This window comes from Triplophysa rosa, linkage group LG16 (genome assembly GCF_024868665.1).
Source record: "Triplophysa rosa linkage group LG16, Trosa_1v2, whole genome shotgun sequence".
NCBI classification, from domain to species: Eukaryota; Metazoa; Chordata; class Actinopteri; order Cypriniformes; family Nemacheilidae; genus Triplophysa; species Triplophysa rosa.
The window spans coordinates 429,441-455,250 of NC_079905.1; the positions used below are offsets into that span (position 1 = coordinate 429,441).

Consider the following 25,810-nt stretch of genomic DNA (forward strand, 5'->3'; position numbering starts at 1 on the left):
GGGGTGGGGGGGGTTGTTGTACAGCCCTGAGCTCTACTCTGATTGATGGGTTCTGTTGTAATGGTCTGGTCTGGTGTTCAGATGCCGGTGACATAATAATAATAAGTGCCTGACTGTGATTCATTGATAAGAGCAGAAGGTTAAATGATGCGCAGAGATGATGCTGTTTATAGAGCAGATCTCACAAACTTCACTGTCATCCAGTCATCAGTCAAGGGATTTTTATGTGTTTACATATAAATAAATGATTTGCTTATAACATTGTTGTTCATTGTATTTTGTTTAAATGTTTGTGCAGTGTTAAACAACTGAAACATGAAGTTCTTCTGGACCAGCGTTCTTTACGTCATCTTGTGTGTTCTATAGACACACATGTATGAAAAATCATATATCTTTTGTTCGCGTACGTGTGTGTGTGTGTGATTACTTTCACAGGAGAAATATCTGAGAAGATCTCCATTTCAGCTCATTGTTAACATTTGAGATGTTCAAGAGATTTTGTATGTAATTTTGACCCTGTCTTAGTAATTTAAAAAATGTAATATTATTATTTTTTTTTTATCTGTTAAGTATTGTTTGATTGTGTGTGTGTGCATGTGTTGTGGTTCTGGTGTATAGCAGTCAATAAATAATTGATGAGATTGAACTGCTGTCTCTGATTGATTAAATCTCATGAGGGTGGTCCCGCTGTTTCCATGACGGTGTGTGTTCGTGTGTGTGTGTGTGTGTGGGAAGGGTAAACCCTACGGTATGGGGACAAAATGTCCCCACAAAGATGGCAATATCCAAAACCCTTGTCCTTGTGGGGACATTTTTTGGTCCCCATGAGGAAACAAGCTTATAAATCATACAGAATGAACTTTTGTGAAAATGTAAAAGAGCAGACAGTTGTGTGTGATTGTTAGGGTTAGGGAATATGATATACAGTTTCTACAGTATAAAAACTATTACGCCTATGGACTGTCCCCACGGAGATAATAAAACACGTGTGTGTGTGTGTGTGCGTGCGTGCGTGCGTGCGTGTGTGTGTGTGTGTGCGCGCGTGTGTGCGTTCATGTTTGTATATCCCGGTGTGGACCTAAACCTGAATGCACACCAACACATGGGGACTCGTGTCACCGTGGGGACCAAAATTGAGGTCCTCATGGGCACAAAAGCTTATAAATTGTACAGAACAATATTTTTTACAAATCTAAAAATGCAAAAAGTGTTCTATGATCTTTAGGTTTAGGGATAGGGTTAGGGATAGGGGATAGAATATACAGTCCCCACGGGGATAGTCAACCAAAGCGTGCGCGTGTGTGTGTGTGTCATTCAGGCTGATGTGAACAGTTTTTTTATTAAACTTCAAAAAAGTTCATGAACAGCTAATATGAGCCGCAACTCACAACACGAGAGATGAGTTTAGAGATGATACACAGAATTAATTCATTAAATTATAGTTTCAGCAACATAAACACACAACTTAACTACTGGTACTTCCGCAGAGAATCAATAACTGTTGAGTAGTTATAATTGAATTTTAATACAATGAATATACAATAAAATATTCAAATAAAATAAATTGTTATATTATAATTAGGGCTGTCAACGTTAACGCGTTAACGCATGCGATTAATTTTTTCAAATTAACGCGTGAAAAATATTTAACGCAATTAACGCAGCATCCGTTTGTTTCGACATTCTTTGTGTAGCGTTACATTATGTAATCACGCTCTTATTCGTGTACAGAAGGGCGAGTCAACTGGCGGCCCGTCAATCATCTTTAACTGGCCCGCCTTAACATTTCAAATAAGTGGAGAGACTTTAAGAACGGTGTGCTTTAAATGCACGTCCTCCTGAGACGCCACATCTTTAAAAGCCCAAAACGCTGCTACATTCAAAACGAAAGTAATTCCCGCGGCTCATAATGATTTACGTCTTATAAAGCGATTTGATCGGTCAGTCCAAGAAATTTAATGTTATTTACAAGGTTATAATCAGCAATGCATTGCACAGCCACAGGCAATCGGTTTGCGCACGCGATAGGTCGTGTTCTAAAACGCGTTTTATGCCCTTGAAAGTAGGCTAACTGTAGGAAGGGTACACCACGTGAACGGTTGTCTCAGATAAGGGGAAACGGTGTTGTTTTATTACTGCAGTTGTAAACGGTCCTGCTCTGCGCGGGCCTCGAACCGGTGACGGTCCGGATGGGAGACGGGCGCTCTAACGAGGAGGCTAAAGACCGCAGTCTCTAGCGTGTCTGTTGGTCGGGGAGTGAGGTTTACACACTGCACAGCTCTTCACTAGCTGGCCTCCGTTACACATTCATTATGTATAACGGCTATATTTATGAAAACAGCTGTTCATCTCCCCCAGAACTCGCACTATACAAAGGCTCTGCCCTATAAGTGCGTGGGGCACATGAATGCGATGGGAATTCACCCGAAGATGTGATAATAGCGTTCAGTTTCTTGCCCAGATCAATTGACTCGCTTTATAAGACGCTTATTTAACGTCACAAGGGGCAGGGATTACGGTCCGTGTACTTGGCGGCCAACGGATTTTCCTTTTGAAATTAGAACATCAAATCGGGAATCCAGCTGTTTTCCGGTTTTTGCGTTGATTATGAAAACGAAAAACGAACAAATGACCCGTTGTCCGGTTTTTTCCAAATGTGTTGATAAGTGGAAATCGGGAATTAAAATACACGTGTGAAAATGGTCCGTGTATCTTTTGGCCATTTGTTTTTCAGTTTGAACTTGAACAAACGGGAGTGAGAAAACGGCGCCATTTTCGTTTTTCGTTCATAAAAAAAACGGAAAAACGAGAATTCGGCTTTTTTTTCGTTTTCAACTTAACGTTTAAAAAACGAATAAACAACTTGAAAACTAGTTTCTCACATGTGGGCGGTATGAAACGCCCCCTTCCGCTGACTGGCAAATCAAAGGTCAGTAAGCGACGTCTTCGGTTGTCCCTCGGTTCCGAATAAATAGTCCTCCGCTGCTGTACAGAAAGTATGTTTCATTGCTCTCATTAAACAACCGTCCACAAACCGTACAGGGCAGATTATAGACTGGACTTTCTTCTGTGTTACCTAGAGCATTTCATATACATATTTATATCACAAATATTAATGTAGTTCGCATCCGCATCTTTCTAGCTCTCCAGGGTTAAATCTGCGTGGCAAAGCCGCGCGAGACACTGGACCGCACGAAGCGGATTCATATACTTATTTTATTTCATTTCGTTCAAAATTCGCTGTTGTGGTTGTTGGGTTACCACATTTTTTTCCACAAGTTTGCTTCTGTGTACATTCCATCAAGTGAACCAAGACGAATTCAGAGTTTTGCTGCGTGACAAAGCTGCGCGAGACCCTGGACAGTACGCAGCGGATGCATACAGTGCAGTAGTCAAAGTGAAAGTGACCTATTTGTCCGATATGTTGATCAAGGTTCAGTCACTGTGTAGATTCCACAGAAAAAATCATTCAGTGTATGCTAAAGATTCTAGTATTTTATAAAACGTTTTTACTGTGATATTTAGGACTGGCACATGCTTGCGAACGATGACAACTGAGAGAAATGCTGACAAAAATACAAATTAATTAAGCCATCACGGGGTTATTATTATTATTATTAATAAATGCAGAACAACAAGCTTTAATGTGCAATTAGAACGAAAGTTTTTTCCTTTATGAAAAAAGGATAGCCTACATCTAGCCATCTTAAGCTAAATGATCAAACAAAAATAAATGCTAATTGTTTAGACTTACGGAGCCTCAATACAAATTACAACGGAACACAGCGAATTTTGAATGAAGTAAAATAAGTAGGCTATATGAATCCGCTTCGTGCTGTCCAGTGTCTCGCGCGGCTTTGCCACGCAGATTTAACCCTGGAGAGCTAGAAAGATGCGGATGCGAACTACATTAATATTTGTGATATAAAAAATTATATGAAATGCGTTAGGTTTCACGAGGAAAGTCCAGTCTAGAACCTGCCCTGTACGGTTTGTGGACGGTTGTTTAATGAGAGAAATTAAACATACTTTAAGGATCCCCACTGTACAGCAGCGGAGGACTTATTTACGTCTAAATAATAATAATAACCCAGTGATAGCTTAATTAATTTGTATTTTTGTCAGCATTTCTCTCATTGTCATCGTTCGCATGTGCCAGTCGTAAATAACACAGTAAAAACGTTTTATAAAATACTAGAATCTTTAGCATACACTGAATGATTTTTTCTGTGGAATCTACACAGTGACTGAGCCTTGATCAACATATCTGACAAATAGGTCACTTTCACTTTGACTACATCACTGCACTGTATCCGCTGCGTACTGTCCAGTGTCTTGCGCAGCTTTGTCACGCAGCAAAACTCTGAATTCGTCTTGGTTCACTTGATGGAATGTACACAGAAGCAAACTTGTGGAAAAAAATGTGGTAACCCAACAACCACCAACAGCGAATTTTGAATGAAATAAAATAAGTATATGAATCCGCTTCGTGTGGTCCAGTGTCTCGCGCAGCTTTGCCACGCAGATTTAACCCTGGAGAGCTAGAAAGATGCGGATGCGAACATTAATATTTGTGATATAAATATTTATATGAAATGCGCTAGGTTGCACAGAAGAAAGTCCAGTCTATAATCTGCCCTGTACGGTTTGTGGACGGTTGTTTAATGTGAGCAATGAAACATACTTTCTGTACAGCAGCGGAGGACTATTTATTCGGAACCGAGGGACAACCGAAGACGTCGCTTACTGACCTTTGATTTGCCAATCAGCGGAAGGGGGCGTTTCATACCGCCCACATGTGAGAAACTAGTTTTCAAGTTGTTTATTCGTTTTTTAAACGTTAAGTTGAAAACGAAAAAAAACCGAATTCTCGTTTTTCCGTTTTTTTGATGAACGAAAAACGAAAATAGCGCCGTTTTCTCACTCCCGTTTGTTCAAGTTCAAACTGATAAACAAATGGCCAAAAGATACACGGACCCCTTTGTGTTCGTGTTGTAACCTTTTCTTTTTTCTGTAATAAAACCTGCATATTCGTGCAACGTCATGTTCCCAAGACATCAACAGAACGGTTAATCACACTACTCGATAGCTTCCGCTTCCGGGTCACTACAAACAATCTGCACAAAATTGAGATATAAGATTTTCACACGTGTATTTTAATTCCCAATTTCCACTTATAAACACATTTGAAAAAACCGGACAACGGGTCATTTGTTCGTTTTTCGTTTTCATAATCAACGCAAAAACCGGAAAACAGCTGGATTCCCGATTTGATGTTCTAATTTCAAAAGGAAAATCCGTTGGCCGCCAAGTACACGGACCGGATTACTTTTGTGTTGAATGTATTTGCGTTTTTTACTTTTATTGATTTAACTTTAATTAATTCAACCAAATATCTTCAGAAATATCTTCTTGAAAAAACAATGCCACCCACATCTCGATGTACTGGAGGACTGTGGGTGAGTAAATTTAGTAGCAATTTTTGGGTAAAGTAACGCATTAAGGAATATAAAATACAATTAAATAGACAATATCCCTTTTAATTTAATATCACGAAAAGGCACAAATACTGGATGCAATATTTGTGTGCATGTTTTAATCATGGCCTATAAGTAACAGCAACAAAAACAGTATAAAAGGAACAAAACGAAATAAATAACAGAAATACAAAATAACAGAAGAAATGAGGATATGGCAAAAAAAAACTGGCCCGCATCTTATTTGGAGTCTGGCCCTCAAAGAAAAGTAGTTGAAGACCCCTCGTGTACAGGCTTTTAAACCACTTAAGCGCGATTTGAAACAGTGGCTTTGACATGTTCAATGAAGGTAGACAGCTTCTAAACTGTGGGACGCGGCAAAACGCGACGCGAGGTCCAGTCTGGTGTAAACAGTCACGGGCTGAAGGCTGCGTCGGTGAATCTCTGTCAGACAGCGCATGCGTGTTCAGTTCTCTTTCGTGCTTGAATAGATAAACCCACACAAGATTATGTCAGAAAGCCCGTTTTGTCTAGCATTTTCTTAAGCACAGACTTCAAAGTGTAAAATAAAATCTTAAATGAATGCAAAGAGTTGTGAAAATGGGAGTGCGGTGACGGTCAGATCTGCGTACTGAGACGGCTCTTAAAGGGGCCGCGCTCTTAAACGTGCTGCTGTGACTCCTGTCACTAATGTTAATCAAAGAACAAAATAAAAGAAGAAATCAATGTGATTTTGTAGCTTAATGAGAATTCTTCTGCATTTAATTTATAATTTAGCATTAAAGACTGTAAAGTGTCCTTCAATTTCCTACATGAGCTCTCAATTATACTGTTGAATGGCTATAATTAATGTTAAAATAATCAATTTAATAGAGACATCAGTTACAGTACTAATATCAAAATGTTTTCTTTCATTCATAAAATGACGCTGTTAAAGAAATATGTTGTTTCCATCAATTTGAAGATTAAATGTGAAATTATTCAAATGAAATTAAAATGAAAATGTGTGATTAATCCGATTAATTTTTTTATTCGATTGACAGCACTAATTATAACTAAACACAGACTGGAAGTTAACTTGGGACCAGGCGTATGCATCTGATGAAACCATTTGTATTAAACATTACGTAAGAGATCATGAAGAAAGAAAAGAGCTGTTGTGTTTTAAAGTGTTTCATTTGTAATTGTCACAATGTTGTCTAGGCAACAACCGTCACCTTTGTTTCACTTACACTGTTTGTTTAGATACGCACTAAAATGTTTGTACTTTCCCATAAGAAAATATGATGTACTTTTATCATGTGTGATATCGCTGTAACACGACACAAATGACAGAAGCAGATGAAGAAAACTTGTGAGGAACACACTACATAAACCACTGCTTTCAAAAGTTAGTCAAGAATATTATTTATCTTTCACCCCAACATCAAAATAAATAAATCATGTATATTTACACAAAATTTGAATGAGAAAATATTTTATTTTACAACACAGATTTTTGTATGTGACATTATCATCATGTCATTCAATCACTTCAATATAAATAATTTATGAAATAGATTAAATTATACAGTAAATTATAATATGAAAAACTATATTGAAAAAAAATAAATGTATAAAAGAACAATTTGCACTCAATTTAAATATGAAAATGTAATATCCAGAGAGTTACGACACTCACATAGACGTCCATTGTAAGAATGGAATGTGTAAGTAACTGTGTCATGGAGTGACCGACAGTTCCAAACACTCCAGTGAAGCCCATTCGTTTCAGTGTCTCACAAACACATTTGCTGTACAGTTGGTGAAATAACGGCTTGTTTATACATTTTAACCAGTTGGCGGACACATCTTATATTCATATTACTCCCCAGACATAATGCTGCTATAAATGTAGTCAACATAGTATTCAGTGAACACAATGTGCTATTTATGCAAATATAGCTGCTGTTGTCTGTCGCGCTAAAATCCATTTAAACGGGTTGACAGCACGGATTTGTTTGGAACTGTTGAGCGCTCCATGAACCATGTGACCACACGGCGGCGAGGTCGAGTGTCGTAACTCTGTTTTTCACCGGCTCTGGTCATATGTAATGATGTGGTAATTTTTTATTCATTTATTTAACTGTTTATTCATTTAATTGTAACACATTTTCATGAGATTCACCCACTGAGAGACACAACCCTAAACCTTCATTACAAACATTTCATGCATTGTAAAAACAGATGACATTTTAAACTCGCGCAAAAAGCGTATAAATCGCACAGAACAATGTTAAAAAAAAATCTAAAAATGCAAAAGGTTTTCTATGATCTTTAGGTTTAGGGGATAAAATATACAGTTTGTACAGTATAAAAAACATTACGCCCACAGAGATAATAAATCACAGTGTGTGTGCGTGACACACGTCAGCTGATTTCTGAGAAACTCAAAGACCAACTGATGTCAACCGTTTGTGTCTGTATGTGTGTTTCCCTTTAAGGCTCAAATACACCACAAGACTTTTGCTCAGATTTTCAGTCTGGACTTGTTGCAGAAAGTCTGCGCCGGTCTGCAGATTTGATCAGTTAGTGTGTTTCTATCTGAAACTTTCTAAAAGTCTGCAAGTGTGTGAGATGTCCAGTTTAAAACAATCTGTTCAGAGTTTAAAAGTCTTGTAGTGTATTCCAGCCTTTAGTGACATGAATGAGGCATAAGTGAGTTATGAGAGAGAATCCTCTGAGCTGTGAAATGTGTCTTAGATGTTCTCAGATCAGTGATGATGTTGTGTAAGAGAAAAAACCTGATGGAGACAAAGCAACAGACACTATTCAGAGTTAGGGTTTGCCATATTCATCTGGGACGTCCCCGAAAATATAAAAAAACACACGTGTGTGTGTGGGGGGGGGGGAGTTTATTCTCATCGCTCTGATGGGCATGCTGGGAAACACTCACACATGTGTGTCGTTGTGTGAGCTGATTCTCACTTTCATGACCTCATTTCAAAACGGAAGAACCTGTCAATCTTTATAGTCAAGAGAGATTGAAAATAGGCTACTTAACATCAGACGGAGTCACAGACCATAAACACAAACTGCTGTCATGGTAACAGACTGAGCACAGAATTTTGCTCATGGAGTGTTTGATGGACGTTTCTGTAGCAATGTGATCATGTGGTGAAGCAAGCATCAAGAACATTTGTTAATAAAATCGCATCACTGACATCGACTTGAACGATAAACCTTAAAAAAAGCTGTTCATAATCAAACATCAAACATATGTTTTAACATGACTTATGAACTTCAGCCATTTCAGCTTGTTTTTACATCAACTGAGCAGCTAAAATGTACAAATATAAATTGACCAAATGATGTGCAGTCCGTTAGATTAAGGCTGTCCTGTGGCTCAGTGGTTAGAGGTCATGGGTTCAGTCCACACACTCACACTATACAGTTGAATCTAACGCAGTATAAGTTGCTTAGGAGAAAAGCGTCTGCCAAATGCATCAATGTAAATGTCTACTGTGTGGTGTTACAGTTCAGATGATGGAGTGACGGAGATTCAACTGATCAAATACAAATGCACTCGTGATGAAAGCATCTAACAGCTTGAATATGAATTCACAATGTGCATAATAACCAAACAAAGAAACCACATTACATACAAGCCATTTCCTGTGACTTGTAAAGAATTGTATTGCTTTTGTTTGATGGAGGTGTGTTAGTTTTGTTGTGTTTGGGTGAGGTCGGGATGGATTTGTGATTATAGCTTTTATCTTGACACAAATCCTTTTCACAAACCAGAAGCACAAGGACTGAACTAGAAAAAGACTTTGTGGGAGATCCTGATGGTTTTCGCTTGAACAGTTCATTTGTATTTCAAATCTTTCAACACTATGAGCATTTCTGTAGTTTTGAACGCCAGCGGATGTTTCACAGGTCCCTGCTGCTATCAGCATGTTGAGTGTGAATATAAATAAACCCAATGGGACCATGTCATGTGGGTGAGGGTCAAAGGTCACTCACAGTGATGTAACGGCTTTACACTTTTTCCTGAACTCTGAACACAGCAACACACCTAAAAACACAGAATGGGCAAAACTGTTCATTTCATGCTCAAAATCACCCACTGCAAACTAAACTCCAACATTCATTTAAAAAATACACCAACACAAATTAATACACCGTGTCCAGAACACCAACACGTCTCTAGCAACCGGTGCATATAGTCAATCCTAGCAGAATGTCATAAAAACACTGACATCAGATGGAATTCAGGAAATACTGTACATATTCTCAGGTCTAACCGTCGGCTCCTCGATCAGTCTGGACAATAGATTGTGTGCCAGATGAGATTTGTCTGTATTCATTCACCATAGCCTGTGCTTTATGACAGGGGGTTTCAAACTGGGCTCCGGGGACCCCCAGAAGGTGACCGTAAGGGTTTGTCTGTTTCCAGAATTGTTTATATTTGTATGTTTCTAGTGAATATTTCCTTTTTTCTCACTCAAAGTGAAAGTTATTACTGTACAAACATTTGAATGGAAAATGTCTCTTCGTGGTTATATAAGTGTAGCCAGTATTTGTAAGTTTGGAAACAATATGTTGTCTTTATCACATTCATATCACTATTTATCTACTGAAATGTAAATGTTTCTATTAAAGTTATTTGCATAACTTTAATTTGAAGTCTTTCGCAATGGAATAAAATACAGATTTTATATTTGTGTTGTAATTTACAATATAAAACAGCTGTTCACTTTGACTTAGCCTATAAGTTCGCTTTAGAACGGGACGTTATCTGTTCTGACATGTTCTGAAAGCATTTACAAGTTTGGCAGTAAAAATACAGTACATTGTTTTGGTCTTGGTTGAGCTTGTGTGTTAATGAAGTTAAAGCATTTTAAATGTGTGTTAAATGTACGCATTTTGTGTCAAAGCAACAAGAAATGTTTTCATTGTAAAGCCTACACAGCCAGATGTTGTGATAACTGTGTGAAGAGTTTAGGAAAAGTGTTAAAAGTATTGGAGAAATCGCAATGGTAAAAGAGTGTGATCATATATTTATTTCTCAATGTGGTACGTGAAGAGTCACCATAATCAGATCGCCGACTCGTTTGTGTTCAGGAATGATGAGAATGCTGCTGACGCGTTTCTGTTCAGATCAGAGGTCACACAATAACACATGATATCCTAGCAACCAAACACAATCGCTGACCTATAAACATCACACAATGACTGCTAGACCATTCTCTTTTTACACGTGGCCAGTGCTGGAAATGGCCCAGATTCCCTCAGCGGGACGCTCTAGTTGGGTATGTTATCTTTTTCAAACACAGACAGAAAGGCCTACTTTATTCATATGTAAAGTTTGTATAGTGTTTGGAGACTATTGTGGATAAAAGAAGGAACGTGTAACTCTGAACGTCTTCTGTTGTCATGGTGACAGCTGGATTCATCTCCTGCTGATACTTTGTGAAATGTTTGTCAAATGCTGCCATCTAACGGTACTCAACAGCTCAATATTTACAAGCTGACATTACTTTTGAAACTTTATGCTGCTTTTGGGGTGCACACTCATGCTTTTTGGAAACAAAGTGTAATTTTGTTACAAAATAATTGTTATTTTTTTAAACAAATGTAATTTTACTCTGTTTATTAATGTTTTTACTCCACATTTGTGCAGTTTAAATAAATACGTACATAAATACATAACAATGTATGCTTCAGGTTGCCTACATTATGACAGTATGAGGATCTTACAGAAAACTATAAGCTTCTTTCTGGCTTTAATGAGAAATTTGAAGTATACATTTATTGGTTGATTAACAGAATATAAAGAGTTTGGTTCCAAAATGACATAACTCCGTCATGCCTTTTTTTCTTGTGCATTCCAGTGAATATCAATCAAAGTGCAGTTGGTTTGTTTTGATTTAAAAACGTGATTTTTGAACATTTCTAAAAACGGAGTTATCTCATTTTGACACGTGATATCTTATGGCTGGAATAAGACTTTTAAACTCTGAACAGATTGTTTTAAACTGGACATCACACACACTTGCAGACTTTTAGAAAGTTTCAGATAGAAACACACTAACTGATCAAATTTGCAGACCGGCGCAGACGTTCTGAAACAAGTCCAGACTGAAAATCTGAGCAAAAGTCTTGTGGTGTATTTGAGCCTTTTCTGTTTGTATGTCCTATAGCCTTGAGAATATATTTACTGCAAATCTAGATGTGTGGCTCTATAAGAAGCAGTTCAAGACCTGATGACAGACAGTTCATCATCATACAGTTCTCAATAATCTCTCTATTATCTGAGGGTGTTGGAAAAGAAACATCCAAGAGGGCCATGCATTCCTCAAGCAGTAAAAGAAAACTACTACCAAAATGGAATATTTAAATGAAACATTAAATGAATTGTAGACACACACAACCCATGAATTCTCTGTGAAGAAACTTTATTGGCAATGCACAGTTTAAAAAGCTCACACAGACACATCAGCAGTATGAAAGCACTTGACTTTATATTAAAGGTTCTGAGAGCTTATCGCTAATAAAACGTATTTTTACATTTACTCTAGTACATTTTTTCAAGTATCTGTACTTTATGAGAGTGTTTTTACTAAAACAAAATACTTCACTACATTATAAAGCATATGTCATACTTTCACGCCATTTGATTCCATAAATAAATTTGTACATGTTTTTTTTTTACATTTAATACAGAATAGAAGTACATTAAAATCTAGTACTTTCTCACTTTTAAAAGTAAAAAGTAAAAATACTTAAGTGAAAGATCAGAAGTTAAAGTACTAGATTTGGGCTTGTACATATACGTATTAAAAGTTAAAAAACAACTAAATAGTAAAATGCTATAGTATATATGCTTTGTAATGTAGTGAATAATTTTTTTCTCATAAAGTAGTCCCTAATATATTCATTAAAATGATATGAAATGACATAATGGTATATTAGAAAATATACAGTATAATATATTGAATAATACAGAGGGAAAATATGTGACAATATACAGTATTTACTTATTGGTCACAATGTATGTAATTTTATATTCAGTAATGCACTTTATAATATATTGATGTACATGTGATAAGATATGATACTGTATATGTATTAATATAGTGAACATAATTTACTCATGCCATATATACAATATATCCTTCTTATGTTTAACAACCATTTACAATAAACATGTTTCATAATTTAAAACACATCTAGTTTACATTTACATTACATTTACATTGAGTCATTTAGCAGACGCTTTTATCCAAAGTGACTTACAGATGAGGGAAACAATGGAAGCAATATAAGGACAACAAAACGCATAAGTGCAATAAAAGAAAATTGGTCTCATATAGCCTACCACAGTATACAGGGCTAAGGTTTTTTTTTTTTGAAAGAGTAGAAAAGAGATAGAAGTCAGAACTGATCAGTCAGGTATTGATGGAAGAGATGTGTTTTCAGACGGTTCTTAAAGATGGCCACAGAATCTGCTGATCTTGTAGCAGCGGGCAGATCATTCCATAAATGTGGAACCGATCCAGAGAAGGTACGTGAGAGAGATCTTTTACCTTTCTGGGATGGCACCACAAGACGTCGTTCATGTGCAGAGCGTAGGGATCTGGCGGGTATATAAGTCTGCATTAGCGAGTGAAGATAAGGGGGTGTCTAACCAGTGGTGGTCTTGTAGGCCAGGAGCAGAGTCTTGAATTTGATTCGGGCGACTAAAGGGAGCCAATGTAACTTAATGAAGAGAGGAGTGACGTGCGCTCTCTTCGGTTCATTGAAGACCACTCTTGCCACCGCATTCTGGATCATCTGTAGAGGTTTGGTTGTGCAAGCTGGAAGTCCAGCCAGTAGCGCATTGCAGTAGTCCAGTCTGGACAGAACAAGAGCCTGGACTAGGACTTGCGTAGCATGCTGGGATAGGAAAGGTCTAATTTTCCTGATATTGTAGAGGATGAATCTACAGGACCGGGTGGTGCTGGCAACATGATCAGTGAAGTTAAGACGATCGTCAATCACCACTCCCAGGTTTCTGGCCGTTCTGGAAGATGTGATGGTTGATGAGCCCAGTTAAATGGAGAAGTTGTGATGACTCTTTGTGTTGGCCGGGACTACAAGCAGTTCTGTTTTAGCAAGGTTCAGCTGCAGGTGATGGTCGTTCATCCAGAGTGAGATGTCGCTCAGGCATGCTGAAATGCATGCAGAAAGAGTCGGATCATCAGGCTGAAATAACAGGTGGAGTTGTGTATCATCCGCATAGCAGTGACAGGAAAAGCCATGTTTCTGAATGACAGAGCCAAGGGATGTCATGTATATAGAAAATAGCAACGGCCCAAGCACTGAGCCCTGAGGCACCCCTGTGTCCAGATGTTGGGACTCAGAGACCTCTCCTCTCCAGGATACTCTAAATGACCTACCTGAGAGGTAAGACCTGAACCATTGTAGCACCACTCCAGAGACACCCATAGCCTTGAGGGTCGACAGGAGTATGTGGTGGTTAACAGTGTCGAAGGCAGCAGACAGATCCAGTAGGATAAGTACAGATGAGTTAGAGGCAGCTCTTGCCAGTCTCAGGGCTTCAATGACTAAGAGCAGCGCAGTCTCAGTGGAATGACCGCTCTTGAAACCAGACTGGTTGCTGTCCAGGAGGTTGTTCTGGGTGAGAAAGGATGAGAGCTGGTTACATACCACCCGTTCAAGAGTTTTAGAAATGAAGGGGAGTAGTGATACCAGTCTGTAGTTCTCTAACAGTGCAGGATTAAGAGTGGGTTTCTTCCATCGATGGAGAGATGGCCTGGAGGAGATGAGTGGGGATGGGATCTAGCGGGCAGGTAGTTGGGTGGTTAGAAGACATGACCTTGGAGACATCATCTTGAGATAGGAGAGAGAAAGAGGGGAACGAGCATGTGTCGGGGGTTTGGGCGTGAACAAGAGGCCAATATATGGAAATGTTATATAATATATCGCATTATATTTCACAGTATATTCCCATATATTTTTGTTCTGTAAGGGCTCCGCCAGGACATTTATGGAACATAGCAGGTGATCCCACCCACTCGACACACAGCTTCTTCAGGCTGCTGCCATCAGGGAGGAGACCGCGGAGTCTCCAGGCCAGGACCAGCAGACTAAAGGAGAGCTTCATCCACCAGGCAGTCAGGAAGCTAAACACCTGCCCCCCCTCTCTTGCCCCATGCACCACTGAACTCTGACCACATCTAGCCTATTTAGTTTCATATTTATGTTTACTGTAATTATTCAGGTGCCCTCTACACAGTGTGAATGTGAGGTGTGTGTGTGTGCGCGTGTGTTTCTTAGTGTGACTGTGTGGTTAAGTGATAGAAAAGTTCAACTCATTTTATAAGCGAAATCCCCCACCCAATTTAATGTTGTAGTTCATTTTTAAAAGTTGCATTCTAATAAAGCTGCTGTGCAAGCTTCTTTGTAGGCCTAGTTGTGTAGCACTTTTTAAAAAATCTGTAAAAATAGGGCACAATATACTGTATTAATATGAAGGAATTTTCCATATTCATTTTTTACAGTTGTTTCACCTGTATTTTACATTTTGCACTGCATTAAATTGCATTTTAGCATTGACGCAAATGTCCGTAAAATAAAATAAAATGTACTGGTAATTTTCTGCCTGTACTTTATCTGTTTTTATGGTATTTTTTTTAAATAAGAAAAAAAGATGAACACAACAATCTTCTCATATTGTCGGAGCCTGTGGCTGTGTGGACAGTGCTCCAGACATGTGGCACAACTGTGCCCTGGGAGACCCGAGATCGAGTCCCGGCTTGGCATCCTTTCCCAATCCTACGCCACTATCCTCTAGTTAATAAAAAAAGGCAAAAAGCCTCAAAATACAAAAAAAACCCCGATCTTCTCATATCAGTAGCGCTGAACTGAACCAACTACTGTTTGGCATTAGTTAATATATATATAAGAACATTAGCCTATCATTTTCTGAAGTGTTTGTGAATGGACCTGCACCAGCAGACTACATGACAGCTTCTTTCCCCAAGCAGTCAGACTCTTAAACTCTTGACTCCCACGATCTACTCATCAGCACTGCACTTTATCCCCACTAACATGCACAACCAATAACAACCCGAACACTGTCAGATCAATTTATACACTGTCTTACTGTAATAGCACAATATGTACCAATCACTGTACACTACGCACATTGTGTACATTTGCTGCTGTGTAGTTATTTGTAAATGATGTGTCATTCATTATACTATGGTTAAACACTTGTACAGAAATGTTTACGGTGTAAATGTGTACAAGAAATGTCTACTGTAATGTACACTGTAAAACTTTGCTGTAATTTTGCAGCAGGTTTACCAGTAATTTACTGTAAATTAATCTACAATTTGGTTTAAGTGAAGTAGTCAGATATGGTGACCCATACCCAAAATGAGCGTCCCGAAGTGACCCATACCCGAAATGAACCCATCCAGAGAGTGGTGAACACACGTACCCCCGGAGCAGTGGGCAGCTATCACTGCAGCGCCCGGGGAGCAAGTAGGGGTCAGGTGCCTTGCTCAAGGGCACCTCAGTCGTTACCTGCCGGCCCTGGGAATGGAACCGGCAACCTTCTGGTCACGAGTCCGACTCTCTAACCATTAGGCCACGACTGCCCCACATAAGCATAAATTTACCTAGTTTATATATTTTTCTTTCATAAAACAAGATCTTGGGTCACTTTTCTTGTTATGTAAATGTATCGTAATTTAAGGAGTTTTAAATATTTTTACAGAAAACAAGTAAGAATGTCATTTTTTGCAGGTGTTGATGTGCTAATGCCGGTCTCTTCTTGCTCATTTTAAATCTCAAAAGTCGAAGTGTTTTAATTGTAATTAAAGTAATTGAAAACATTACTAATTGGAAAGGATATTAAGTAGCAATTAAATCTACAGATTCTATCTGATACAGAAAAAAACAAGGTCATGTCAGATGTGATAAAACTTATTTTTCTTGAAATGATTGTAAATGCGACCCAAGAGATCACGTGCATGACGCCTTGCTGCCTTGTTTTGTATAATGTTTTAAACAGCTTTACCAGATCAATAACTGATCATCTGTTATCTTATGTGTAACCTGTAATTGTTGGAGTATATCTGTATGTTGTGGACTTCATTTGACAGTGAACGGGCTTGAGCTGTGTTCTGACCTAGAACACACAAGAACAGCTTAAATGATGACACAAAAACACAGGTCCACCACAAAACATCTTTATTTACATTTAATGTATATTCAGTTATATTGTCCAAAATGTTTGGTTTAATGATTCATTAAATGAATGCTTAGTACGATCACAACACGTCTGTTTCATTCTCGACTAACATGTCTTTATAACTCAGTGCCATCTAGTGGCCTCCCATACATAGCAGGCACCATTCACGTCGTCATGTCATGCATAATGTCAAGATTTTTTATTTGGGGGTTAATTATCATCCTGTTAAAGGACTTATCATCATGTTGGGTGTAACTAGTTACTGAATAATTAGTTACTGTCATTTAATTAATTTTCATTTGAAAGAGTAAAGTAAGAGATTACTCACATTTTATCTGTAATTTAATAACAGTTACTTCTGATGTAATTGAACTAAATACTGTGTGTAATATATGTGTGTGCAATAGTGGAATTGACATCAAGATTCAAAATCCGTGCTTTAATGCATAATTCTCACATTTGTAATACTTTGATAAGTTACAGTAATAATACTAGTTTGTAGTTGTAGTTTTATATTATTTGATTGAATGAATGAATTAAGAGGCGTTTCATGTCTATCCTTGAATCACTTAACTAATCAAGGTTGATGTAGGATATAGAAAGTAATTAGTAATTCAATACTTTTTGGAGAGAGTCATTTGTACAGTAATCTAATTACACTATTGAATATGTCATTAGTAACTAGTAATGAATTACTTTCTCAGAGTAACTTACCCAACACTGAACACGGCTATATTTGAACATCACATAGGTTAAGGAAGAATAATACTAATGAACTATGAGGATTGGATGAACACTATAAAGTGTTTACTTGATTCTTGTGTGCGTGTTTTAGGCCTACATGAGTATACATGAGTACTGGGCTACAGACATGTGTTCTTAATGCATAACAGTGTTAGCTAGACGAAGAGAAAAAGTATATACTTAATAAATAAGTTTTAATAAATGAGTCATTTATGAGAGTCAACTAAAAACAGCACGCAACCTTGAATTGTAAACTGGATAATTTGCTCATTGAAGATGGAAATATCATTAAATGATTAAAACTAGTGATGGGCAGGGCCGGACTCTGGAGGATGGGGGCCCCTGGGCTTGAGTTGTTTTCGGGGGGCCCCCGTACTATTTAAAATCATATGTTTGTTAGCATTAGTAAATGGTTTTTTTTCTCCAATGACCAGCAATGACACTTGTTCATTGGTTTACACGTTACAAGGAAGTTTTAGAGCACTTCATGCTTCCTGCTGCTGACCAACTTTATGGAGATGCACATTTCATTTTCCAACAGGACTTGGCACCTGCACACAGTGCCAAAGCTACCAGTACCTGGTTTAAGGACCATGGTATCCCTGTTCTTAATTGGCCAGCAAACCCGCCTGACCTTAACCCCACAGAAAATCTATGGGGTATTGTGAAGAGGAAGATGCGATATGCCAGACCCAACAATGCAGAAGAGCTGAAGGGCCACTACCAGAGCAACCTGGCCTCTCATAACACCTGAGCAGTGCCACAGACTGATCAACTCCATGCCACGCCGCATTGCTGCAGTCATTCAGGCAAAAGGAGCCCCAACTAAGTATTGAGTGCTGTACATGCTCATACTTTTCATCTTCATACTTTTCAGTTGGCCAAGATTTCTAAAAATCCTCTCTTTGTATTGGTCTTAAGTAATATTCTAATTTTCTGAGATACTGAATTTGGGATTTTCATTAGTTGTCAGTTATAATCATCAAATTAACAGAAATAAACATTTGAAATATATCAGTCTGTGTGTAATGAATAAATATAATATACAAGTTTCACTTTTTGAATGGAATTAGTGAAATAAATCAACTTTTTGATGATATTCTAATTATATGACCAGCACCTGTATATATATATATATATATATATATATACTGTATATATATATATAAAACGAATGTCAAATGCCAAATTATCCAACATATAAGATGAGTGCAGTAAAAAGTCAAAGGTCAATTGTAGCCTGTGGGACCATTTTGAGAACAACCCTGTGAGGTGTGTGATGGCAAATCATACCACTTATCAATGTTGAAACACATGCACTCGTACCACCTTCATTTATTGGATGGACATAGGTGTAGCTGCTGTTCTTAAGGATACTAAAAACTCGAAATAAATAAAACATAATAAATAAACACTATTTAGAATGATGTAACGACGCTTCAACCAAGATTTGAACCCCCGACCACAGCACGCCAGTCAAGAACACCAACCACTCCCTCACACTCTCAATCAAGCTCACTCACGAACATACAGATTGTAACGCGTCAGCGATTGTGTTAGCCGTTGTTCTACAAGTGTCTTAGAGCAACACGCGCAAATGACCACTAGGTGTCACCGCGGAGACGGGTGTCGAAATGTTTCGAAGCCTCGACACGATACGGCACATTTGATTCAACTGTTTCGTTGTTTCACGAAGCCTCGCTCTGCCCATCACTAATTAAAACTAGCAAACATCACAAAAATATATAACCTTCTACGGGGGTTGCCGCTACCACGCACGCATGCGCAGAACAGCAACGAGAAAAACCTCAAAACTTTCAGAATCGACTTGTTCTTCAGTTTTTTATCTAAATAATTATACTGTTAAGTTAGTTTTAATAGTTTTATAGTCGACAGTTTTATTCCTACAATGGTCCAGAACCGCCCTTGATGGTAGCATCAACAAAAAAAGTGTATTTCACATTTCTTCCTCCAGTCCAGCGTGTGTCAGTATTGAGTAGTAAACGCGTGCGCGTTAAACGCTTCCTCACACCGGAAGTTAGATTTATGTGCTTTTGTTGTCTTGTGTTCAGCTCGCAGCGTTACGTCTTTAACATTATCTTCGTTTATAAGCATGTATTTTCAGAGATGTTATATAATATAATAATTTCCTGACTCGATAAAGAAATACTGCTGTGGACATTTATGAATCTGCGGTCGTTTCATGCTCATCCGCAGGGAATAATCACGAAGAAGGCTTAAAATAGAAATAAAAGATTAAATGACATTGAATCAACAGAGTTAAACAAGAGTAAAGATGAGTTTGGCGAACAGCAGAGATCAGCGCAGCACTGCGGGAAGCCGCATGTCTAAACTCCTGGACGCCGAAGAAGAAGATGAGTTCTACAAAACCACATACGGAGGATTCAATGATGTGAGTCTTTATATATATATATATATGACAACCTCAAAACTTTCAGAATCGACTTGTTCTTCATTTTTTTATCTAAGTAATTATACTGTTAACTTCGTTTTATAGTCGACAGTTTTATTCCTACGAATGTTTACGTATGACGCGGTATGCTGTTTTGTATAAAACATTAGAGGTGGATAAAAACGCTGTTGTGCAGGAGTCTGGAGATGATGAATACAGAGGTGATCATTCAGACACTGAAGATGAGGTGGACAGTGATTTTGACATTGATGAAGGAGATGAACCAGACAGTGATCAGGAGGCCGACGCTCCACGCAGAAAGAGCCGCGTCGTCACTAAAGCTTACAAGGTTAAAAAACGATATAAATGCACTAATCCACATTCAAGTTCCGTTAAAGATGTTGTGTTGTAAACTGTGACTCTTTCAGGAGCCTCTGAAGGTCTCCAAACCCAAAGTGAAGCGTGTGTCTGAAGAAGTGAAGGCTGAACGACCCAAACCTGAGAGACGCCCCATTCATGAGCTGCAGGATTTTGAAGAGAGTGAGTGACACGCGTACAGAATTATTGTGGGTCAGAACCGCTTTATCGAGGTGTTTTTCTATTTCGTTAAGTGAACGGTTGTAGAAACATTGATTCTTGAAGAAATCTTTCGTGTGACAGGCTTCATTTATGGTGTTTTTGAAGTAAACCGTTTAAACGTGTCTTTGTAAGAAGATACAGTTCTGGCTAAGCGACAAGTACGAGTTGTCAAAACAACAGATGGTTGATCTTCTTCTCCTCTCCTTCAGTCCGTAAGTCGGTGCGTAAGTCCACGAGCGAGCACACGCGGAAGACAAACCAGCGTCTGCAGGAGCGTCAGCAGGAGGCCCCGAGGAAGAGAAAAGGAACCCTGAACGAACACGTGCTGACACAAGACGAGCTGCTGGCCGAAGCCAAACTCACTGCAGAGATAAACGTGCGATCACTGGGTACAACAGCGCCGACATCATCACGTGACATCATCGCAAGTGTGTGCGTGATCTCCATTCTAACGCTGTGTGTGTTTTAGAGAATTATGAGCGCTTGGAGGCTGATAAAAAGAAGCATGTTCATAAAAAGAGAAAATTCGAAGGGCCAACGATCCGCTATCACTCAGTGCTGATGCCTCTTCTGCCGGACACACTGACCAAAGAGGAAAATGTGGATGTGGAAGGGTCAATACACACATACTTTAATACATATAATATTTGTTTTTCATCTCCAAAGCCAAACATTGAGACTCTCTGTGTTTTATTTAATAGATTGGATCAGGACACACCCCAACCCACGCCTACCTCCTCCTCATCTGTGCAGGGGGCGGGGTCTCTGTGCTCCCGCACATACATCACTTTCAGCGACGATGATGCGTTTAACTCCGCCTTCCCCGCGTCAGCTCGCGTCACCCCGTCCCATCCCGTTCAGGAGGTATGTCCTGTTACCCATAAGCCGGCGCTGTATCGGGACCCTGTGACAGACATCCCGTACGCGAATGCTCGAGCGTTCCGCATCATACGAGAGGCTTACCAGAAATACATCACGGCTCACGGCTTCCCCAACGCTTCTGGAAACTTCAGTGGAAACAACGACACTGATTCGCCGGCAGCGAGCGCCGCCAAGAGCGCCCGCCCCAAACTCACCATCAAACAGGGTGTGATCGCCACCTAGACACAATCACACTTCACAAGTCCTCAGGTCTCAGATTGTAACTGTGCTTAACAGACGTTAGTTTGACATGTGCTGACGGAGCTCAGAGATGTGTTCCTTTGGTTTATTAGTTTCTGAGGACTCCTCCTTTGTGAGTTCCTACCGGTTTGTTTTACTCTGGTTTATAACGTTTCCAGTCAAAAATGGCAATAAACTCATGTTTTATATTTCATGTTTTGTGTTTTAAAAGAAGACAATCTGACATAGTCTGTAAGATCTGCTCATAAAGTAAAGATGGACAGCATTATATCAACATTTCTGAGAGCCGTCACGGTTTCTCATTTTATTACAATTACAGCTGTTCAACAAAATATCAAAAAAAGAAATGTGAACTCTATACAGAGGGTTTTTTTGGGTTAAAAAGAACTGTACATATAAATCCAGTCTTTGGTTTTTCTTGGAAAGGGTTGATTTGGTAAACAGTCTCTTGATTACATGAGAAATGAATTCAGATTTGGACTCGTAAACGTCACACGATTGTGTGTGTGTCTCTGTTCAAAGTCTTCAAGCCTTTCGACACAAAATAAAAACAGTACCACAAAGTGAACAAGATTTTGAACAGAAACATGGAGCACACGTTCGCCCTTTCACAGAGCAGAGAGTTTCGTTTCTGTTCGTGTTTTGATTGGAATGATTTGTCCAGCTTCTGTTCAGAGTTTTTTCTCTTCGATCATGCGGTTGAGTCCGCTGCAGATTTTGGTGAGACTGGCACACAGCGTGCCCTTCGGGTCATACAGATGTGTGAGGAGCTCAGGGTCAGAGTAATGGTTAAACACGTGTCTGATGCGATCCAGAGATTTAGGCGTCAGATGCTTTTCCACCAACTTCAGCAGTAAATCACGACACTCTGTCAACTGCTCCGTCATCACGTTCTTATCAAACGTGAATTCAACCTGACAGAGAGATCATAAACATAAACCAACTGACACAACTCCAAAACACTGTTTTCTCGTTAATCGCACATCTCATGGCATTTCGTATAAATGTAAACATTTGTCTTATTAGTCCATATGTGACCCTGGAGCACAAAACCAGTCCTATGTAGTACGGGTATATTTGTAGCAAAAGCCAACAGTGCATTATATGGGTCAAAATGATCCATTTTTCTTTCTTCTCATTAGGATATTAAGATCATGTTTCATGAAGATATTTTGTATATTTCCCACTCTAAATATATCAAAACTTTAGTTTTGTGAGTGGATGCAGAACAATCGCGAACAAAAATGTCCAGAAAGACGTCGACACACTTCACTCGCTGCTCTTTTTAAGTTAAGGATTTCCACTTTCGGGTTCATGTAATTGCCACAGCATCATTACAGCGGCAAACCAATAGAGAGCACTGAAACAAACCTGTTTCTTCTTATCAACGGCCTGCTACAGCGCCTCTGATGGACCACTTTAAAGGCGATTTTCTCAATATTTGGATTTTCAAATAGTTGAATCTCAGCAAAATATCGTCCTATCCTAACAAATCACACGTCAATGGAAAGCTTATTTATTCAACTTTCCGATGATGTATACATCGCAGTTTCGAAGAATTGACCCTTTTGACTGGTTTTGTGGTCCACGGTGACATTTGACAGTTAGGTTTCTGTGTGGGGTTAGGAGCTGGACAAACACTGGGTTGAAATGAACGGTGTTGGGTTGTTTTAACCCATGTTTGAGTCGAATATGTACATTTTATTGAAAACAAACAGGTTTGAGACATTTGTAAGTGCGTTCAATGGCTCTTTAAAGCAGGAGCGATCCTGGAGTTTCACTCCAACCCTCATGAATCACACCTGCCTAAACTGTTTCTTCAAACCACTAAACAAGAGCATCAGCATTAGTGACGCTCTTAAAACATAGAGCTTCCTTAAACATTCTTTCTGTTGCACGAAACACTCTTTGTAGTGGACTATTAAAGTCAAGAAATGATTCCTTTGCCTAAAAGAGCGTCACGATGCTCAACATCATTTAACGTCCCGCTCGCATGAGTCGTCTGTGTGTTGTGTGTGTTGTGCGTTCACCTCCTGGAAGCTGATGGCTGTCATGGCTCCATTGTGAAGCTTTTTCCTGAAGTCTTGAGCCAGACTCATTTCTTCTGGACTGAACTTCTCGTGTCGGAACAGAACTCCCACCTTCACGGCTATTTTGATCATGTTCTTCACCACCTTCTGAGCCTCGTTGCGGTTTCCCGTGTGCTCTTTGGAGACGCGGTACAGCTCGTCCAGAATCTCGCTGCTGTTGTCATCGATGAACATGTGTACCATAGACTTACTGGCCATGTGACTGAGGATCTTCTTCTGGGCCTTCATGGCCATGTCCTTCGAGCTGAAAGCCTCCATCCTGCGGCCTGTCTGCACACATACATACAAACAAACAATCACTCTCTCCCACACACACACACGCTATTTGTGTACGTGCATGACTGTGTGCGTCTGTGTGTTTACCTGTGTTGTGCAGTCTGATGTGTTTGTGAAGAACGTGTCGTGTCTTTTGGAGGAAGTGGCGTCTTCCGCTGTGTAACTGTGAGAGGAAACGGTGATCGGAGAAGATATTGCACTTCTGCTTTCTATCCTTCTCTCGCACACTGAAATCACTCTCTCTAATATACTCTAGACTAAATCATTAGTGACATAACTGAAGATATGTTACCTCCTTTTAAAAACTTGATTCACAAGTTTTTTATTTCTGTTCTTTCTGTGTCGCTCCTCAAACAGATGATGACATTTCTGTAACACTTTCGTGTTACTTCTGTGCAATGTAATTGAAAGTAAACTACACGCTGCACGCACACTGGTTGTCATGGCAATGTGTAAAAGTGTGACATGAAAAGTGTTTACGAATGACTTCCTGTCTGACAGCTGAGGAATCGATTGACAGAAGAGACGAGACGAGACGGGAACTCAAAATCTGCCAAATCAGAATTACACAGTCTTAAGCTGTTTACTTCAGTGTATTTCAAGATGTGTCCGTTCCTTTCTCATTTATTAGACAAGCATCACTATTAATATTACTTTTTGTGTTCCTTTATTTATTCATGCATATTTTCTTAAAGTCGGCATGAAATAAATAAAGTCCATTCAAATTGATTTACACAGCTTGTAGTATTCATTATAAGTTATTTATCCGTGCACATCATTATATCAAAAAAATCATTTGCACTTGTAATCTTTAATCAAAAACGTTAAGCTCCTCCCCCCTCAAAATGACCTCTCTTCACTTCTGGTCAGGAGGGCGGCGCTGCAATGACTGACAGAGTGCAAACTGGATTACAAATCTGACTCCATTTTATTGGCAACGCCCAATTTTCAACGATCCAATTAGTACTCGATGAACGAAATCAAGTCCCGCCCTACATTTTTCCTCATTTCAGAAGTCGTCTCATTCTCAGAAATACGTCAGGATACAGAAGAAACAACAATTGCTACTTACGTTTCAGGCCGACTTTAAGCCTCAGAAGAATTGTGTTAAAGTTCAATGTCCAGCAGAATGTCCTTCTTCAGTTTGTTGATGTTAGTGTGTTTACGTGTTTTTGGAATAACAGTGAAGTTTCCAGAAAACACACAGATGTCAACACACGCTCCAGTGTGTGTGGGTCTCTTCTGCAGGTCAAAGGTCATGACGAAACAGGACGTGGGAACAGGGCGGCAGGAAATGGACGCTGTTCCTCTGAGTGTTTATCTGCCCAGAAAAACAACAGAAAGAAAGAAAAGAACAGATGGAGAGATGTTCTTAGATGACACACTTTTGACTCAATTATCATACATGAAAGTGCTTTAAAAGTGTGTTTTTATGTGGAATGTCTGTTAATCATTAGGACTGAACTGTGAAAATGTTTGTCCAATATGTGTTTAACCTGATACTTTAAAATGCATTTGCATGATGTTTTCACTCATTAGCACCCTGTTATACAGTATAAATCTAATGGTTTGCACAATATACTCGTTACAATAACCAGTCAAAGTTAATGATGATCCAGCAACACATTTCTCCTCATCAGACTTCAAACCTCACATTTACCTTTGACAGGTACATTTCACCTGATTATGTCAACAGCATTCATCAGATGAAAAACATCATCATCATCATCATCATCCTGCAGGTGAATGAACACACGGGATTAGTAAAGTGCTTTGGTTAAAAGCCTCCTGTCAGCTGTATAACAATCTAAATGCATTAATCTCGCTTTCATTCTGAGAGTTTAAACTGTGTTTACAAAAC

The 25,810-nt window shown here is 39.0% G+C and overlaps 2 protein-coding genes across 4 annotated transcripts; one reads left to right on the plus strand and one right to left on the minus strand.

Moving 5' to 3' along the window:
* Nucleotides 1–19,492: 19,492 nt before the first annotated feature.
* On the plus strand, nt 19,493–21,771 carry vps72a (vacuolar protein sorting 72 homolog a). Of its 3 annotated transcripts, XM_057354722.1 has the most exons (6): nt 19,493–19,882; nt 20,079–20,231; nt 20,311–20,422; nt 20,671–20,850; nt 20,931–21,075; nt 21,163–21,771. In XM_057354722.1, the coding sequence occupies exons 1-6, from the start codon at nt 19,766–19,768 to the stop codon at nt 21,563–21,565; spliced, it is 1,110 nt and encodes a 369-aa protein (XP_057210705.1). In that variant the 5' UTR covers nt 19,493–19,765; the 3' UTR covers nt 21,566–21,771. The 3 variants fall into 3 exon arrangements, with proteins under 3 accessions (XP_057210705.1, XP_057210706.1, XP_057210704.1); XM_057354723.1 differs by lacking the exon at nt 20,931–21,075 and having other exon boundaries at nt 20,671–20,893; XM_057354721.1 differs by having other exon boundaries at nt 20,931–21,771.
* Nucleotides 21,772–21,901: 130 nt separating this feature from the next.
* Nucleotides 21,902–24,408, minus strand: tnfaip8l2a (tumor necrosis factor, alpha-induced protein 8-like 2a). Its single transcript, XM_057354728.1, has 4 exons — nt 24,242–24,408; nt 24,037–24,112; nt 23,614–23,943; nt 21,902–22,497 (listed from the first exon to the last, which is right to left on the minus strand). Exons 1-4 carry the CDS (start codon nt 24,391–24,393, stop codon nt 22,255–22,257), a joined length of 801 nt encoding a protein of 266 aa, XP_057210711.1. The 5' UTR covers nt 24,394–24,408; the 3' UTR covers nt 21,902–22,254.
* Between the last annotated feature and the right edge of the window lie 1,402 nt (nt 24,409–25,810).

Coding starts and splice junctions, on each gene's coding strand:
- vps72a (XM_057354721.1), top strand. CDS start 19,766: ATGAGTTTGGCGAACAGCAGAGATCAGCGCAGCACTGCGGGAAGCCGC. Junction 19,883..20,078: donor CATACGGAGGATTCAATGAT/GTGAGTCTTTAT, acceptor GCTGTTGTGCAG/GAGTCTGGAGATGATGAATA. Junction 20,851..20,930: donor GATAAACGTGCGATCACTGG/GTACAACAGCGC, acceptor TGTGTGTTTTAG/AGAATTATGAGCGCTTGGAG.
- tnfaip8l2a (XM_057354728.1), bottom strand. CDS start 24,393: ATGACAACCAGTGTGCGTGCAGCGTGTAGTTTACTTTCAATTACATTG. Junction 23,944..24,036: donor CATCAGACTGCACAACACAG/GTAAACACACAG, acceptor GTATGTGTGCAG/ACAGGCCGCAGGATGGAGGC. Junction 22,498..23,613: donor CAGCCATCAGCTTCCAGGAG/GTGAACGCACAA, acceptor TCTCTCTGTCAG/GTTGAATTCACGTTTGATAA.